The sequence below is a fragment of the Varroa destructor genome, unplaced genomic scaffold, assembly GCF_002443255.2.
Source record: "Varroa destructor unplaced genomic scaffold, Vdes_3.0 BEIS01000005.1, whole genome shotgun sequence".
NCBI lineage: Eukaryota > Metazoa > Arthropoda > Arachnida > Mesostigmata > Varroidae > Varroa > Varroa destructor.
In genome coordinates this window covers 15,255,577-15,272,177 of record NW_019211458.1, presented here as the reverse complement: position 1 = coordinate 15,272,177, position 16,601 = coordinate 15,255,577, and the positions used below count along the sequence as shown (strand labels likewise).

Sequence of the window (16,601 nt, the reverse complement as noted above, 5' to 3'; positions counted from 1 at the left end):
ACCACAATTTAAAACAGTAAAGAGCAAAAAGAAGGATCTGCATAACAATTTGTACTAAGCATGTTTCTCAATGTGTATACCTAAACAAATAGGTTACGAATTATTCATTTTGTTTTTTTATTAAACAGTTGTTTTCAGGCACGTTACAAAAGTCTATATGCATACTATGCATACTATCTGTAACCTTATCGAAGTGCAAAAAATATGTGGGCTAATTAAGCCTGTAAATGATGCAACGTCATGGTAATAGACATAGTCTAGCTTATTCCGTTCTTTGACCATGCGAAGCATTGTGTACTTCGCAATACTATTATAAACTAAATATGGAGGAGGATTTTATCGTGACTGTGTTATAATATGCTAAATAAATATTTGTTTCAGCTGTTTACTAACCTGGGAGGTTATAAGCGAGGAACTGTATACAGATGCCCAAGATTAGAACCTGAATACAATAACATGAGAATGCAAATAGCCGCTAAATGGATGCTTCTTAGAAAAGCGTCAGATAAAGACAACAAAAGCGTAGTACTGTCATACCTAAGGCAGAAACATTGTATTTTCTCTAGGCTCCGAAAACAGGCTCTGGAATCCCCATGTCGGAATCACCGAAAACCAGTTGTTAGCTTCTTGGTCAGCCAAAGCTAATGTTTATGTGTTAGCCGCTTGTTATTGGACTCCGCATAATTTAAGGAAGAGAGATTTAACACTGGGTGTCCACTCAAAAGACCCGGAAGTCCATCAGACTCGAAAACAATGCCATTGCTTTGAACCGCTGGTGCAGGTATTAGTGGCTATTTTGGTTGATCATTATGGTTACGGAGGACACGCGGATTCGGCGTTTTTTTCGTTCGTCGATTGCCTAGACACGCCCTAGCAGCTTACCTGTCTAAACCTTTCGAACGCTTTGCTTTTTTTGAACGTCAGACCTTTGCAAGCTTGGCTTGTTGGTAAGCTTAATTGATAAGTAACAAACAAGTTTTATAGATTTACGTTTGTGCTGTTTAGACAACGGCAATACTTGTAGGATAGGTCTCTCGCTGACTTTTTTTGCCAATACTCAGATTCCCCTTTAGTGCTGCATTATATTCGAAAATATCAGAAAGTTAACATGGATAGGAAGGAAGGAAGGATTCCGTAGAAAGCTATGTATGGAAATTTTTTGGACTAGAGCTCTTTGGCAGGTTAATCACAATTTATAATCCACTGTTAACATGCTCCCGCTACTGATTTCACCAAAATAAACTGGCTAATTGCAGAAAAACAAGGGATTTTAAAAGTAAGAAATAACCTACATCTGAAAAAATCTTCACAGAATCTTTATACAGAAGCACTACATATCATTTCGTGATCTTCCTTACTTTTATCTAGGCACGGACAGCAAAGCCATCGAAAAGGTAGTTAGTTCATTGATAGTTTATGTAGGAACAACCTTGTATGCTATCGACTACATAACAACTTCAAAGTACATGAGGTGCTCGAAATGTTTTTCTCTCTTTGTTGACTTTCATGAGAAGAAAATTAGAGATAAGCCAAAACATAAAAAAGAATTTCCTTACTTCGAGAAATGCCTCGAAAAGAAATAAAATAGCACCGTCAAAATATTCATTGATTAGGTCGAACCTCAAGTAATCGCTAACTGTTGGTGAAACCTCACCGTGTATCTTGCATAATGCACTCGACCTAGTTCTAAATTCGTTAAGTATTTCATGTCCGTCTCGCACATTGCGTTAGGTTAAATAGAGTAGGACTGGCATAGTGACCTGTCTCAAATTAGACTCTAAAAAATACCTTCAAGATGCCTCCCTTACCGATACGCGGCCTGTCTGCGATAATTGTTTTGTGACCTGTGTTGAAAATGTGAATTTAACATTCTCGGTATCATCAGTACGTTTCCTTTCTAGTTATTATGACTCCGTCTGGAGCCAGTTCATCGCCAAATTGTTTTTTGCAATCTAGCTCTTCATACAATTGCTATGTATACATACAAGCGAGATTTCTGTTTGTCTGTGCAGCTTTTGCTTTCCCACAGATGTGGTCTTAGATGTAGATCATGCCTCCGGATGGCTTATTTAGTGTCTTAAATAGTAATAAACAGAAGCAGCTTAATAACTGTAGCTATGATCTTTGCACTGTGTACGTAATATGGAAAAAGCAGTTAAAAAATATGTGAGTCGTTTTCGTGGACTGATGCCTATAAAACGGTATACATAGCATACAGTGCGCTATCGCTTACAGATACGTAGCTTACTACTGGTTTGTGTTGACCCACTGTGGATGATACATGATTATATATAGCTTCGTCTGCGTCAGGAACTTTCAACAAGAATACAAAGGAAGGAAAAAAAGAGAAGTAAAATCCTGATAGCATGGCCAGGAGTTGCTAGGGCAGGCAAAAAGGTCCTAGGAATAAGGAGACAGAGGTTAGCTAATTAATTTGAACTGGAATTTGATTTCTCGGGCGACGGCGGCGACGACAGTGAGATGCTACTCTGCCCAAACCGGACGAAGGACACCGGGGTGAATCAATGAATCAGTGAAAAGGGTCTAGACGCAAGGCTGAGTAGGATCAAAATTTTCCACTTGGCTAGTTACAGCATTATTAATGTTTAAAATGTAAGTGAAGACAAGGAAGGGTTGCCTTCCTCCCCTTGCCCGCAACTCTGTTCGGCCCTTAGATGCTTCACAGAACTCTGGCTGCAGAAAACCAAATGAGTTTGCTTGGCGTGTGAGATTGCTTGTGAATTCTGGAAGGAAAAAAGCATCCGTCGAGGTAGGGATTACCGTGAGAGGGCCAGAGGAAAGTTGCTTAGCCATATAGAGTGGCACATAAATATTTACGCGCGTGAATTACCTGTTTGGCAGGAAGTGAAGCGTCGATAGGGAAAAACAAACAGGATTCTATTGCTATCACTGACTTTTTGGCAGAATTAATGGTTGAGTATCGTTTTATTGTTTCAGTACATTCGTATAAATATTTTGAAGAATATAGTATAAAACTGCAGGAGATTTTAAACCCAAAGAAATATGCGAAAGTTAGCAGGCCGAATCGAAGTTGCGAACGTTCTCATACCATGTCCTTACCGTTAACAGCTTCTTAGCTATTAATGTCGAACCAAAGCAATGTATTTATTTTTGGATTTAGTTGGTACTAACAGCCCGAGTAGGAAAATCAAAGTCGCTTGAGGTTGGAAATGAACCAATCTCTAACTGATGTAATGGCCTAGACAGTAAAGCGTCTAACTGGAGGAAAGGGTTACAATCTTGAATTTTGCTATCGATATTTAAGTATAATATAATTTGTACAGGGAAGTGAATCAATTGATTCATTTGTTGTTTCTTTAGAATATTTTTCCGACATAAACTATCTTGCTTATTGTTTTGACTACATAGTTACTCCGTAAACGCGGATAGGTCTGTGGTTTTTAAAACGTGCGGTCTTTTAGAAACTTGTGCTACTTTACACGTCTAACTTTACGAAACGAACAAGCGGCACTATATCTTGGCACTAATTTAGTATTTCAAATTTTACGCTATTTATTAATATTATTGAAAAGCATTTTTTGCTTGTTCCATTTTGTCGACCAAAAAAATATCAACACGAGCAGTACTCGGGCCTAAAGGTCGGTGATTCAAATACCGTAAAAGACATATAAAGATGCAATTTCTAAGAACAAATCATGTGCTTTTCGTCAAACAGGAGTCGCCATTTATTCTACCATCTATCATATTGTATTAACACTCTGTAGCAGAATGGTGTTGCTAATTTTGACATTAAAACGTCCTATTGGCGGTGTTTAATTTTCCAAAGACCATTGAACTTAGTTATTGATTATCAAAAAATGATTTTTGTTCAAGATGCATAGCGCGGGAACTTTGACGATAATCTATCTACAATCGTTTGCTTTCGCTTGACCGATATAAAAATATGGCCCACGTACGCGAAAGGCCCTCTCACGAATTCTGCTCACTGACGAAATAAAACTGGGGCTATACAGGACAATAACAAAGTGAATTTAAGTTCATCACAACAACTATGGGGGTTGTATTTGCTCAACTGCTGTTAGTAGCATCAAACGACGAAACTATGGACGCAATGGGCGATCAACGGCCTTGTCGAAATCTGTCGCCTGAAATTGATCAAACGAAACGAGGTCGACTCGACCCTATACCAGAAGAGGTTGACGATCGTCCGGTGATACCATCCGTACACACGCGTTTACCAAAAAAGTTCAAAAATTTCACCATCAGCTCGATGCTGGATCCGGAGTGTTTGAGCAAAATAACGAAATGTACAATGAACGAAACAAACATTGATTCGCCGTTATGTTGAACCAGGGACAACTTTTCTAGGCATATCATTTATCCCGAAAAGTGAGCGAAATATAGACCATACTGAAATCCTCTCGCCCCATTCATTCTATGCGCCCCGTAGGACCTTGCGCCATCGAGTCCCTGACATGCATTTGAGTACAATAAGTAAAATCTATGTGAATTATCGCAATGAGTTAGTACTGAGCAACATATCGACACAGAATTATGAGCAAGTATGTGTATATATGGTAGTGGAACAGCCTTTTTTCCAAATGATATAGCCTGACTTAAGTTGTAAGTTCCTACTCAATTGTCTGTCGGACCGTCGTTTCCAAAATGTAACACACTGATCAAAGTCAGGGTTATCAGGTATTCGAAATAATTGCCCGGTACAATTAAGCCTATTTTAAACGTTGGCAAAATCATTTGTTCTCTGACTATTGCCGTCAGCTATCGTATTTCAATAGGCAAAAGTTGTGCAACTGTGACTAAGTTAATCAGGCCAAGCAGTTGTGGTTTCCGCACTCACCGAATCCCACTCCAGCAGGTATTTCATTTAGATATTTGTAAAGCACGAGGTTTTCTTCGACGAGATCAACTCGCACTATATATTACAAATACATGTAGGAGGATTAATAGCAATAGAAATTTATGTACGTTTGAGTGTTGACAGCTGGTTAACAGGATGTGCGAGGTGAGGATGGCCGCTTGCAGTATCTACGCGTCCGAGTTTTCGGTACTACAACGGAAAATCATAATAATTTTTTTTTTTAATATAAATAACTCTTAGCCTAATTATCCCCACCTCTGATACGTTGTACAAATACAGGGTGGGGTTTGAAGAAGGTCTGGTGACGATCACGGCCTTTGTTCAGATGATTAGAGCAAAAGCGAATCCAATTATATCACGCATTTGTCACAGAAGTATCCTAACACTATTTCTATATTACTGTAGCTCTATGTTATCATTCTGCAGCGTTAGCATATGTCTAAAATGCGACAATTAACAGTGACTGCTGTGATTGTTTAGATGGTCTTATTGATTAAATCATAATATAACATGGTATTAGGGGAATTGAACGCTCTGATATTTGTAGTGCTGAACCAATATTTTTCTTTTTAACGTAACGTACAGCTTCCGTCGACCGAAATGCGTTAAGCCGATACCGTAACAGTTAATCAAATACATAGCCACGCTGGTCCTGCTGCTGGTTTACTACAGCAATTGCTTCGTGCTTCGCACTTCGAGAAAACTCCTGCGGCTCCGTGTTTCATGGCTAATTTTTTAGGAAAATTGATAAACGCATCATTGCTATGATTGTTGTTACTGTTGCAATTAGCTAGGTGTTGCAACGATAGCCGATAACGACTCGATGTAACCTAGTCAGATTAGCTGGTTTTAACGCAATTGCCACCTGATCTGCTCTCTGGGAAGCAAAGCATTGTATTTCACTGGCAAAGCCCACACTGAGTTAGGCAGACCCCTAATACATAGCCATCGAGGAATGCCAGATGTAGCAAGGTCGCTTTCGGCATCGTTCCTCATCCATCATGGACTCGTTATGGGACACAGCATTCGGACCAGTAACCCTAACGTGCAGTCACGGGGTCGTTCAGCATTAGCCAACCCTCTAAAAGTGGTCCTCTGTTATCTGCAGTACCGGCATTAATAAGCGTCAGGCAATAGGACATTCAGCATTGTCGGTACGGGCTACCTTTACAGTAGCCGTTACCCAAGGGGAAATAAGCACAGATTTAATTGAATCTAATCTAACGATACGTAGTTGCTGTATATAGATTATTCAATGATATTGAAATATAACTACCCCAATCTCTGCTGGATGCACAATCAAAGGTACGCTTAATTCTAGATAATACATTGAATAATGTGAACACACGGCACAAAACTCACTTCATAGAACAGTGCATCGAGATTACGAAGTTAACCTTATCCGTAACGATGCTGTCCTGGTAGAAATAACTTCGAAAGCGTTCTAAGGAAAATGTATAAAGCAAAAATTATTACTTGTGTATTCGTGAAAAAAATGTATCGTTCTATATTTCAGAATAGTGTAAACGTTTAAACTGTATGTATATACTTGGCGTAAAATTAATGTGGCTTAAAAATTGGATAAAGAAGCCAGTCGTCTGATGGAAAAGCGATACTGGACCCGAAACTCGGATCGGAGTGCCTAGATGGTTACATCTGTACCCCTAAACGAAGTATTGCTCTTTCATTAACGGGAGCTAGGAGGCGTTCTGAAGAGTAGAATTCTTTTACTTCTTTCGGATTTATGCAACGGGATGGGTAACATGTAATTACAATTTTTTTTCCATCTCGTTCAAGTCAAAGCGTCCCGTAAAAAAGCAAATATTTCTTAAATAATCAAGAAAATAATGACATAAAAGTTCCACTTTCGAAGTACTTCTTACGTAACTTAACAAGAAGACGCGATATTAGCGAGGAATCAATGCGCATCTCGAATGCTGAAGTGCGTCCATACAGATCGAGTGGTCATTAACGGCGTAGACTTGCTAGCTAGAAATTATATGGGCTCCTGAGTGTCCTGTCTCGCCCTGTTTCTAACGGCATAACGAAGGTCTTTAGCGCGCTATCCGTCGTGGGAGAGGCTCACCTTTGAGACGCACTCAGGTGGTCCGTTACGCAGACGGAGCGACATGCTAGATCTTAGAAGTTTGAATGAACAAAGTTTGCATAATGCTGTTTTTTTACTCTGATTACAAGCATCTGAGAATCGGAGTCATTAGTCCAATTCTCCTATGCGCACTGCATTGAAATATTCGATGGCTTCAGGACTAACCATGTAGCGACCCATGTTTCTAAAAAGATCATACTTCAGTTCTGCCTAATTATTTATAGATTATATTCCTAACTTTGTAAACCATCACAATAACACTTAATAAGGTATATTTATCGAATAAAATCGCTATATTCCTCAAACAGATATGGAGTTTGCTCGCATTATACGTATCAGGGCAAGGCACGCCGCCGTCGTCGACGTCGTCCTTCATACCGACGGAGTCGATCCTACTCGGGCTGTGTGCGTTCTTAGTGTGAAATGACGGTTGGATACCGTAAAGTATCAACAGTCTTGTCTTGTTCGGTTGAGGCAACACACATTTCTCACTGAACGGACGATAAGGTCACCAGCGAGACAGCAATAGTTGCCGGACATTGAATCGCTGAAGTAAACACTGAATTGGTCAGAGATTCTGGGATACGATAGTTTCCGTACTAATGCTACTGCTACTTCTTCTATCGGTAGCAAACATTGCCAGATCGATGCGTTTCCAATCAAAAATTGTTTGTGCCAATATGCCAAACTCTAGAAGTGTGGTTCTTGGTCAGATGCTTACACATCCATCCTTCATCGCTGGTGGATAGAGGTTGTACACATCGACGTCAGGCTAAGCCACCCGTGACCTGAACCCTGTAGCAGCCTTTAATATGTATCTAGCACCCATGTGTTTGTGTGTTTATAAGTGAATGTCGAGTTATGAGGACCAGAATTCCATAAATAAGGCTGATTCCTAAGGATGTGTAGAGGGCTATAGAAAATCAGGTCGAGCGTCTAATCTACGTTGTATTTCAGACAACGTATAAATCAAATTTCGCTTTTTCAGTTTAGATACTTATTAGATCTAAGAAATTTTAGGCCTAAGGTCATTGAAAACGTTTTCCATAATTGGCTATCAATTGTTCCTTCTGCAAAAGACGTTAGTACGGTTATTTCGTATTGCTTCAGGGACCTGTTAAGACAGAAGCCTCATTAAGAGAAACTTGGAGAAACTGGGTAAGTGTGGGGATTATTATCTCTCTTGCCTTTCCTATTTCTACTAAACGATTAACATAGGTCCGACCTCGGATTCGGCTATAGATCACCTCGGTGTTCCTATTGTTAGTAAGCAAACATGTTGCAACTGTGCAACCGAAAACATGTATCATCGGAGATCTTTATATATATAAAGATCTCCGATAATGCATATATATATATATATATATATATATATATATATATATATATATATAGAACTTGACAAAAATGTATCTCCTATTTCAAGATGACACTATTTTACGATACAACGTTTAGCAATATTTTGTTTCTGTATTCGAGATGTTTCTGTACACTTTGAAATTTGAGGCTACTTACACAGATATTATAACTCGGATTTCTAGCAGGCATAATGTAGCGATATAATGTAATTATTTATGGGAAATTCGAAAATGGAAAAAGTTCAAAAAAATAACTTTTACATTGTGACTGCAGCGGTGAGGATGGTCTGCGGGATAAATTTCATGTTTCGCCTATCATGTACACTATAGACACCGTAGGCTGTTGTAAAAAATTAAGAATTAAGAAGAAGAAGAAGAAGAAGAAGAAGAAGAAAGGAGATTTTTAACGTGAACGTGGACTTCGCTGAATACCCTTCACAAAAGCGATGCGTTGAAAGTCAAAGCCGATCAATTTCAGAGTGCGCAAGCGTTAGCACCCAGGTCTGATGTATGTCAGTCAGATTAATAAAGTAGACAACTGAGCAAACGCATGTCCCGTCGTTTTAACGAAAATCAAAGAGAGAGAGACGACAAAGCTTGTCCTATTTGTTCACACGTCACAGCTGCAAACCCCTAAAGCAATCGTAAAGCTTCGGAAGCTTGTGGTGTTTCTTCGGTAATTCAATGCAGGTGTTGTTTACTACAGCTGCATAAATACTAATTTGTTAATCAGGGCTGTTATCAATTGAAGGGGACTATGAAAAACTCTGTATTGAACAGCCAGTTAAGTTTAGGGAGGTAAACTATTGTTACATGACAACACTCGAAAGACAACGTGCCGCAAGCATCACGATAGAAAAAAGATACTAAAGTTTTTGTTGGAGGCTTTCTGTCGTCCATCCTTATATCATACATACATATATTTTATATGTATTGTGTTATGAGTGAAATTTGAACCCTATCCAGGAAGAGCTATTCGAAGATGGGTGCTCCAGGTGGAGAAAATGCATTTTTGGCACCTTGCGTAGCATTCATTTCGTTGATACGCTGCTGAAACATTACATGGCATTTTCCTTGTACACCCTAGTGACGCTATCGCTAAAAGGTAGTTTGCTAAATTTACAAATGACAGTCAGTGCCTAGAAAAGGCCTCCTGCTTTGACCGACCATTTGACCTTTATGATGAACATTTTAAAGCACTTTTGAAAAAAGATGGCCGACAAACGGTAGGGGAATCTGCCGAAAAGATGGGCTGCGACCATCCAACCATTGTTAACCGCTTTGAATCCTTTGGATCTACACAAAAACTTGGGGCTTGGGTACCTTAAATTTTTTGCACCCCACAAAAAATCATCGCTTGATGCTGTATCTCGCTCGGTATCAAGCGTCGCGCGGCCGCAATAACCAATTTTGACACAAGATTGTTACAGATCGGAATGGGTCGTTCCGCAAAAGGAGCCAAGGTCTTGGTTCAAGAAGCGCTATATCTTACGTTTGCTTACACTGCAAGGGCCTGATTCGCTCAGGTTTACTTCTCGCGAACCAAATAATTGGTCCGAACAGTCACTCGGCCCAGTTGTATCGAACCTGCCAGGCTGTTCAAGAGGGCAGATTCGATAAATGAGGTCTGATCCTCCTGCTATAGGAGAACGCAAGGCCACACACGGCAAATGTCGTCAAAGCTGACTTCCAATAAGTAGTTTACTGCTTTCATATTCTCCAGACCTCACGCTAACGGAGTTTCGCCTTTTCCGTTTATTTGAAAAATCATCTTCATGTCGCTATCTTCGACGCGGGCCAACAACTCAAAACGTGGTAGAACATTCTGGCGAGACAGCATATAGTTTAGTAGAAAAATGTAAGACAATCGTGAACAATAATGGAACATACGTAGCGTAATAATCTTTTGATGGCGGATTAAAAATGTGGTATTAAATAAAACAACCGCAAAAGCTTCATTTTCAACTTTGTACACATATATAGACATAAATATGCATATATGTTCAAAAATAACTTTTAGTCCCGGGTAGCAGGCTGTTAGGACATATCCTGACAACCCTGCATGCGTTCATTCGATATTCTTATTGCACTATCTTTGGCTCTTTGTAGTTGTTTGTAGAAAAAAAAAAACTATTACAGAAACTCGCCATGGCGTATGTTGGAAGTTCATTTTTGGGACATCTGCTATAATCAGCCATTGCCCAATATTTCCAGGAAAGTCCAAAGGATACTAACATATGTCAGCGAAAAAGATTTAAAGGAGCCAACAGCATGTCTCAATGACGACAAAAATGCAGATTCAACGATCATCTAAAAACGACGAAAAAAACACGCCGCTTGAACAAAAGAGTGACTATGTAACGTTACGCAGATACTCTCAGAAGGGACAAAAACCAAGAAACAAACTTGTTGCATAACTCCTTAAAGCAAGTTTAAGTACAAACAACCCGGCCATCTTCGATTGCTTTCCGACGAGAAAACTTTTACTGCAGATGCAGAACTCTAAGGACGATAGAACCGACAGAAAAACAATGTCGTTTTTGCAAGAACTAACCTTTTTAACCATAGTCCTAGTCGAAGGCACGTACACTCTGACGGTAACACTTAATGGTCGCGTCTTTTCCGAGAAGGCGAAACCAAGGGAGGTATAATGGGGCGTTGTACAAACATATGCTGAATAGAGCACCATCGGTTTTTAGGCTAATCGTATAGAATGAAACGCCGTCAATTCTTAAGCCTGTATTCATTACAAACGTAACTTTAAATCTGAGCATTACTCTAAGCAGCGCTTTTAAACGATAAAAAAAATAAATATGGCTCAGCTTTTTGTCAAAAATATCTTATTATAGCTTAAATTTAGCGCGGTTCGGAGTAGCGTTTTAAGGATAAAACGAACTTTACAAAGCAGCATGCCGTTATTAAACCTACTAGAAGTACGCCTTTATCGAGACTGCTCCTTTGAATAGTTTAATAGACAAAATTTGAACCTAGTGGATCTGATTTGGTAGAGACGAATTCTTTGATAATAATTTGTGATTTTTTTTTTTCGAATAGTGAGCAGTTTTGCCGCAACAGCAGATCAAAGTCTTTATAAGACTATTAGCGCTATTGCTTTTGTAAGGCCTGAGACCTAATAACACGATTTGTTTGTGATAGGCGACATCCACCCATTGCCCGTAAAGTGACTACTTCGGAATACATGTTGATAAGTATGTGTAACGCGATTTTCTATCCCGCCAAACGTTATTGCATAATAACCTAATACGCTCGTGAATCGAATCATGTTTTTCTTAGCCGGGCAGTGAGTCTGAAATGCTTCTAAGCTCAACGTTCAGTCACTCCATTATAGCTGCAGTTTTTTGACGATATCGATTTTCGGTGATCTCGGACTTCCATCAAATCATTCTTCTGTCGGCAACAACGATGGGAAGTTTCAGTTCGACGCGGTCACGCGGTCAGGGTATCGAACATTTTTGTCGTAATGACACGCCGAGTAGATCATGCTCACGCACTGGATTCAAAAGAAGCGACCGAAAACAGTCTGTAAAATACAAAAAAATTCTTACCAATAAAGTTACGAATCTGCGCAACAGCTTAAAAAATGTACGGATACAGACGACAAGTTTCAGCGACTTTATCGTGGTCGGATATTTGGGCGGGGGGGCCTTCGGTCAAGTTCTGAAGGTACAGCACAAAATTAGCAGGGTAAGCTATGCTTTGAAGGTGCAGTCAAAGGAACACATCATAAAATCTCGAAATCAGCTCGAGCGACTAATGAATGAGAAACACATTCTGGCCGCGACGGATTACGTGTTTATTGTAAGGTTGTTTTCCACCTTCAAGGATAACGCGTGTGTCTATCTCGTGTTGGAGTTGGTACCCTGTGGCGACTTCTTCGATCTAAAGGAAAAATACCGTCACTTCAATGAGGACATGACCCGATTTTACTCGGGGCAGGTTCTGCTTTCGTTTGAATACCTTCACGCTGGCGGAATCATTTACCGGGATCTGAAACCGGAGAACCTCCTCGTTGCTGCTGACGGCTACCTCAAACTGACCGATTTCGGCTATGCAAAACCTTTAAAGAACGTTACCTACACATTCTGCGGCACCCCCGAGTATATGGCACCGGAAGTGTTCACGAAACGAGGATATACGCAATCCGTCGATTACTGGACCTTAGGAATTCTTCTTTATGAAATCCTCTATCAAACTACACCTTTTTACGCTCGTTCAACGGAAGCTATCTACGACCGCATTCAGAACGAAACTGCAGTGTTCCCTTTGGATTCTAGGGTCACCACAGACGCACATTGTGTCATAACACGACTGCTTCAAAAGGACCTTACCAAGAGATTAGGCGTGTTACGTAATGGCGCTGACGATGTCAAGGATCATCCGTGGTTTAGTGGGATGAACTGGATGGCCTTATATGAACGACGATACCCAGCGCCGCTGGAGCCCGCGATGTATTCGCCCAAATCTTTTGATCTAAAAAAACTGCCTCACTCACCAGTAGTTCTGTATGAACAAGAGTTTAAAAAATTTTAACCAAATGTCGTAACAATTCCAATTACGTGGTGCTCGATATAATAAGAAGCTTGACTGTATACGACTAGATCAGCGATATGACATGACACACAGAGTGCATATCTATCGAGGTTAGATAAACGACACGCTTGGTCATAATCCTGCACGGATTAAGCCCCGTCCCATTTTTGTAGCCCGGAACAAATTTCCTGAAAACGAATTTCACATAGCTGACATTTCACATAGATGAAACCATTCATCGTTAGATTTCTTTCGCTGTGCTTTTAATGAAAAATGCTCTACGTCATACGAGTTATTTGTTATGAGTGATAAACACGTGCTTTACTGCAGTGACCCGCATCGGTTAGAAGGGATGTGTCAATCTTACCACAACATCCGTTTCCGAGGACGGATTCCAGTCGGATTTGCGAAGCAGGCAATAAATGGCTAGAGTTCCTATTGAAAGTATTTCTGTTCATGATCTCTCATCTATTAAGCAAAACCTATTAAGTAACACTTTCGGGTATCAACGAAGTTGACGTGCTTTGCTTTGGCTTCAGTCGCGCTCTCCAGTATGAACTTCTTGAAGTTTATAGGAAAAGCTAGAGTAATAAATGTAAGCATCGTTGTTTCAAGGTAATCCTAACCCTCATCAATGCAACATGTCCAACACATTGCCTTTATATATAAGTGCTCTGCATTAGTCGGAGGGCGTACGTAGTAAAAACGCTTGGCGAAGTTTGTTCCTGAACAAAGCTCTAGATGTGAACCGTTCGATTTAACAATAATGTACGTTTCGAATATAGCGCCTGAAAGAAATTTATTTGGAAAAAAGCACTCGTGAGCAAATTACGCGACGTATCTCTATTGCTATACTACGCGGACTGCTTGACTGATTTTTGGATCCTCTAATAATCATTGTTATAACATAACACTGCGCGCCTCTCGTATGTGTCGACCCCAGACCAGCTGAAACGCGTAACATTTCACAGACAATTATCCGCACTATTTGCAAACGAAACCCATCGTGACAAGCGGGCAACACATTTTTATTTATTCTATATATTCGAGGTATTCAGTTGTATGACCCTGCCATAAGTTTTCAACGAGAGCGGATTAGGCTTTACTATGCCATGCCTACCATATGGAACATACATTTGAGTGGCAGATTATAATTCGCGCATGGCGGTTAGAGCGGAAAAGTAAACCTGTTCAGTCCACATCCTTATTTTGACTCAAATAAGCTATTTTTTTTTTATTTACATATAATAATTTGAGCTACTTGCGACGTTACTGTATAACATTATTCCGAGATTTAACTTTACATTAGACTTCGAATACCCTGGAGAAGGGTTCCGTAGTAAGCTCGCTTGTCGATATATACACCAGACGCTGATAATATACATTAGCCGAGGAAAAAACGTATCCAGAGGTTAGTACGATTCGAATTTCTTTATACCCCATCATCGGAGCAGTGAGTTTCGTTGATTTAACTGTGCAAGTCGGTAACTGTTGGCTAGAGTATATTTGCAGGCACTACTTGCGGAACCCCATATGTATATATGGATGTGCACGAATTATGAACTGCTATTCATGGACGATACTAGCAGTTGATTTTCAAAGACTTTCCATTAATCAGTTGACCAGCTTCGCGTTTTCCTATTGCAGTTCCTCCGGATCATACGAAACGTGAAGACCCTAGAATTGCCGTATTTTTCCCACTTGTCATATAAGTGAAGACTATTTCCGTCTGCGAAACGTTAATACTGCTACTTCTACTAGAATTTTTCAAATTCTTTTTCGTACATGACCTTCTTCGCCCGAGGCCACTTACTCATATCGGCATACCTGGCCTCGTAAGGTTCCGGCGTGTGCGGGACCTCGCATCTTTGCTGGTATAATGCCAACCAGTTTATACCACGAAACCAATCGTGGTGCTTGACATCGTCTGTTCCGCCAAATAGTACCCCCAATCGTTCTGACGTATCTTTTTCTAAGAGACGCAACATAAAGTCCTGTACGGGTAAACTTAAGGTGACTCCCACAGGAAAGCTGACTCGATCATTTTTAATGCGATAATAAAGTCGTTCGGGAACGTCACTGTAAAATGGTGAATACTTAAGCATGAGTTCGTACGTAAGTATTCCAACCGCCCACCAATCGGGACTTCGGTCGTATCCTCGTTTCGTGAGCACCTCTGGCGCCATGTACTCATCAGTCCCACAGAAAGTGTATGTTAGCCCTGTGACGCGCTTCGCAAAACCAAAATCAGCAACTTTTAAAAAACCTTTTTTGTCCATTAGTAAGTTCTCCGGTTTCAAATCGCGATAAATCAGATTTGAGCGGTGAAGATACTCGAGAGCTAGTACGACTTGGGCAACAAAAAATCTTGTTTTATCTTCACAGAACTGTCCGTGTCGTATTTTCGCTTGAAAGAGATTACCACAAGAGACATATTCCAGACCAAAGTACACGCAGGCGTTATCCTTAAAACTGTAATACAACTTTACGATAAAAGTGTGATCAAGCACACCCTGGATATTTTTCTCGTTGAGCAAGCGTCTGATCTGTCTCCGATTTTTCATAATTTTTTCTTTTGATTGCACCTTCAACGCGAAGAGGTCCATCGACATTTTATGTTGCACCTGCCAGACCTGACCGTAGCCGCCTTCGCCGAGAAAGCCCAGGATCTCGAAGTCATCGAGATGTGCCCCAGGAACTTTTGGCTCGTCGAGACAATGTTGTAGAATGTTGACCTTCATACGAAGGATAGACTCGTAGATTGAGTCAGGACGACGCTCACTCTGCCTTACCTGAACCGTTTCCTCCAAGGTTTTTGATGAGAGGCAGACGACATGCATTCGGTGACTGCATTCATCTTCACTTTTGCTTTTTTCCTTCAAATGCTTAATACTTGCCATCGTTATTTTTCAGTTTAAAACTACTTCGGTGAAGGTAGATGGCTGATGCTGCCATGAGAAAATATAACACTATGGAAAGCGATAGCCTATTGGTCGATTGACGACAGAAAAATTTTCTTTGTCCGAATATCAACCCATAAAATTCAACCTGCAATTAAAGAGGTCAAGTTTGTGTTTCAAAGTAACTTTTTTTCTAATTGTATCTAATGACGGACCGTGTACAATGATGCTTCGTTACGTACACCACATCGTTCATTGTGATCAGTCGATTATTGTCGTTTTAGCCAATATACATATACGACTATGAAAATACCAAAAAATACGCTTGATTGACCATCGTCGATCGCTCACACGTGTTTGAATAGAATCGGATTGTTTATTTCATTATTATTATTATTTAGTAATATTGTCTAGTATAGCTCACTAGCAAAAACACACCTAGAGCAGGCGTTCGCAAGTTCCTCGTAAACTATAGCTGTTCGCTGTCGCTTAGACACACTTTATTTTACGAACCGCTTCAGGCGTTTGCAAAATAATGTGGCTCCATCTATTGCAAAACTGCAAAATAATAGAAAACAAACGCCATCAAAGCTGCCTTTAACAACAAGCGCGCACCGGCTAACAAATAGTGTATGTGACATGTAGTCATATGGGCAGGCGGTATACGATCTGAAATGTATGCTCCGTTGCGTCTCTTCTACCGAGATGCTTGTCCCATACATTCCGTAGCTTAGTTCCTCTTCATAGATACAGCATTTCTTCTCCAGGTCTTGCATGAAAGTCACAGAGGATTGGTTGGTCACAGAGGAGTTCTGCTATAGATC

At 40.2% G+C, this 16,601-nt stretch overlaps 2 protein-coding genes across 2 annotated transcripts; one reads left to right on the top strand and one right to left on the bottom strand.

The window, feature by feature from the left end:
* The first annotated feature begins 11,277 nt into the window (after positions 1-11,277).
* On the top strand, positions 11,278-13,406 carry LOC111251746 (cAMP-dependent protein kinase catalytic subunit alpha-like). The gene has a single exon (XM_022808676.2). The coding sequence runs from the start codon at positions 11,750-11,752 to the stop codon at positions 12,875-12,877; it is 1,128 nt and encodes a 375-aa protein (XP_022664411.1). The 5' UTR covers positions 11,278-11,749; the 3' UTR covers positions 12,878-13,406.
* A 445-nt stretch (positions 13,407-13,851) lies between these two features.
* Positions 13,852-15,850, bottom strand: LOC111251762 (cAMP-dependent protein kinase catalytic subunit alpha-like). The gene has a single exon (XM_086990242.1). The coding sequence runs from the start codon at positions 15,775-15,777 to the stop codon at positions 14,635-14,637; it is 1,143 nt and encodes a 380-aa protein (XP_086846368.1). The 5' UTR covers positions 15,778-15,850; the 3' UTR covers positions 13,852-14,634.
* Between the last annotated feature and the right edge of the window lie 751 nt (positions 15,851-16,601).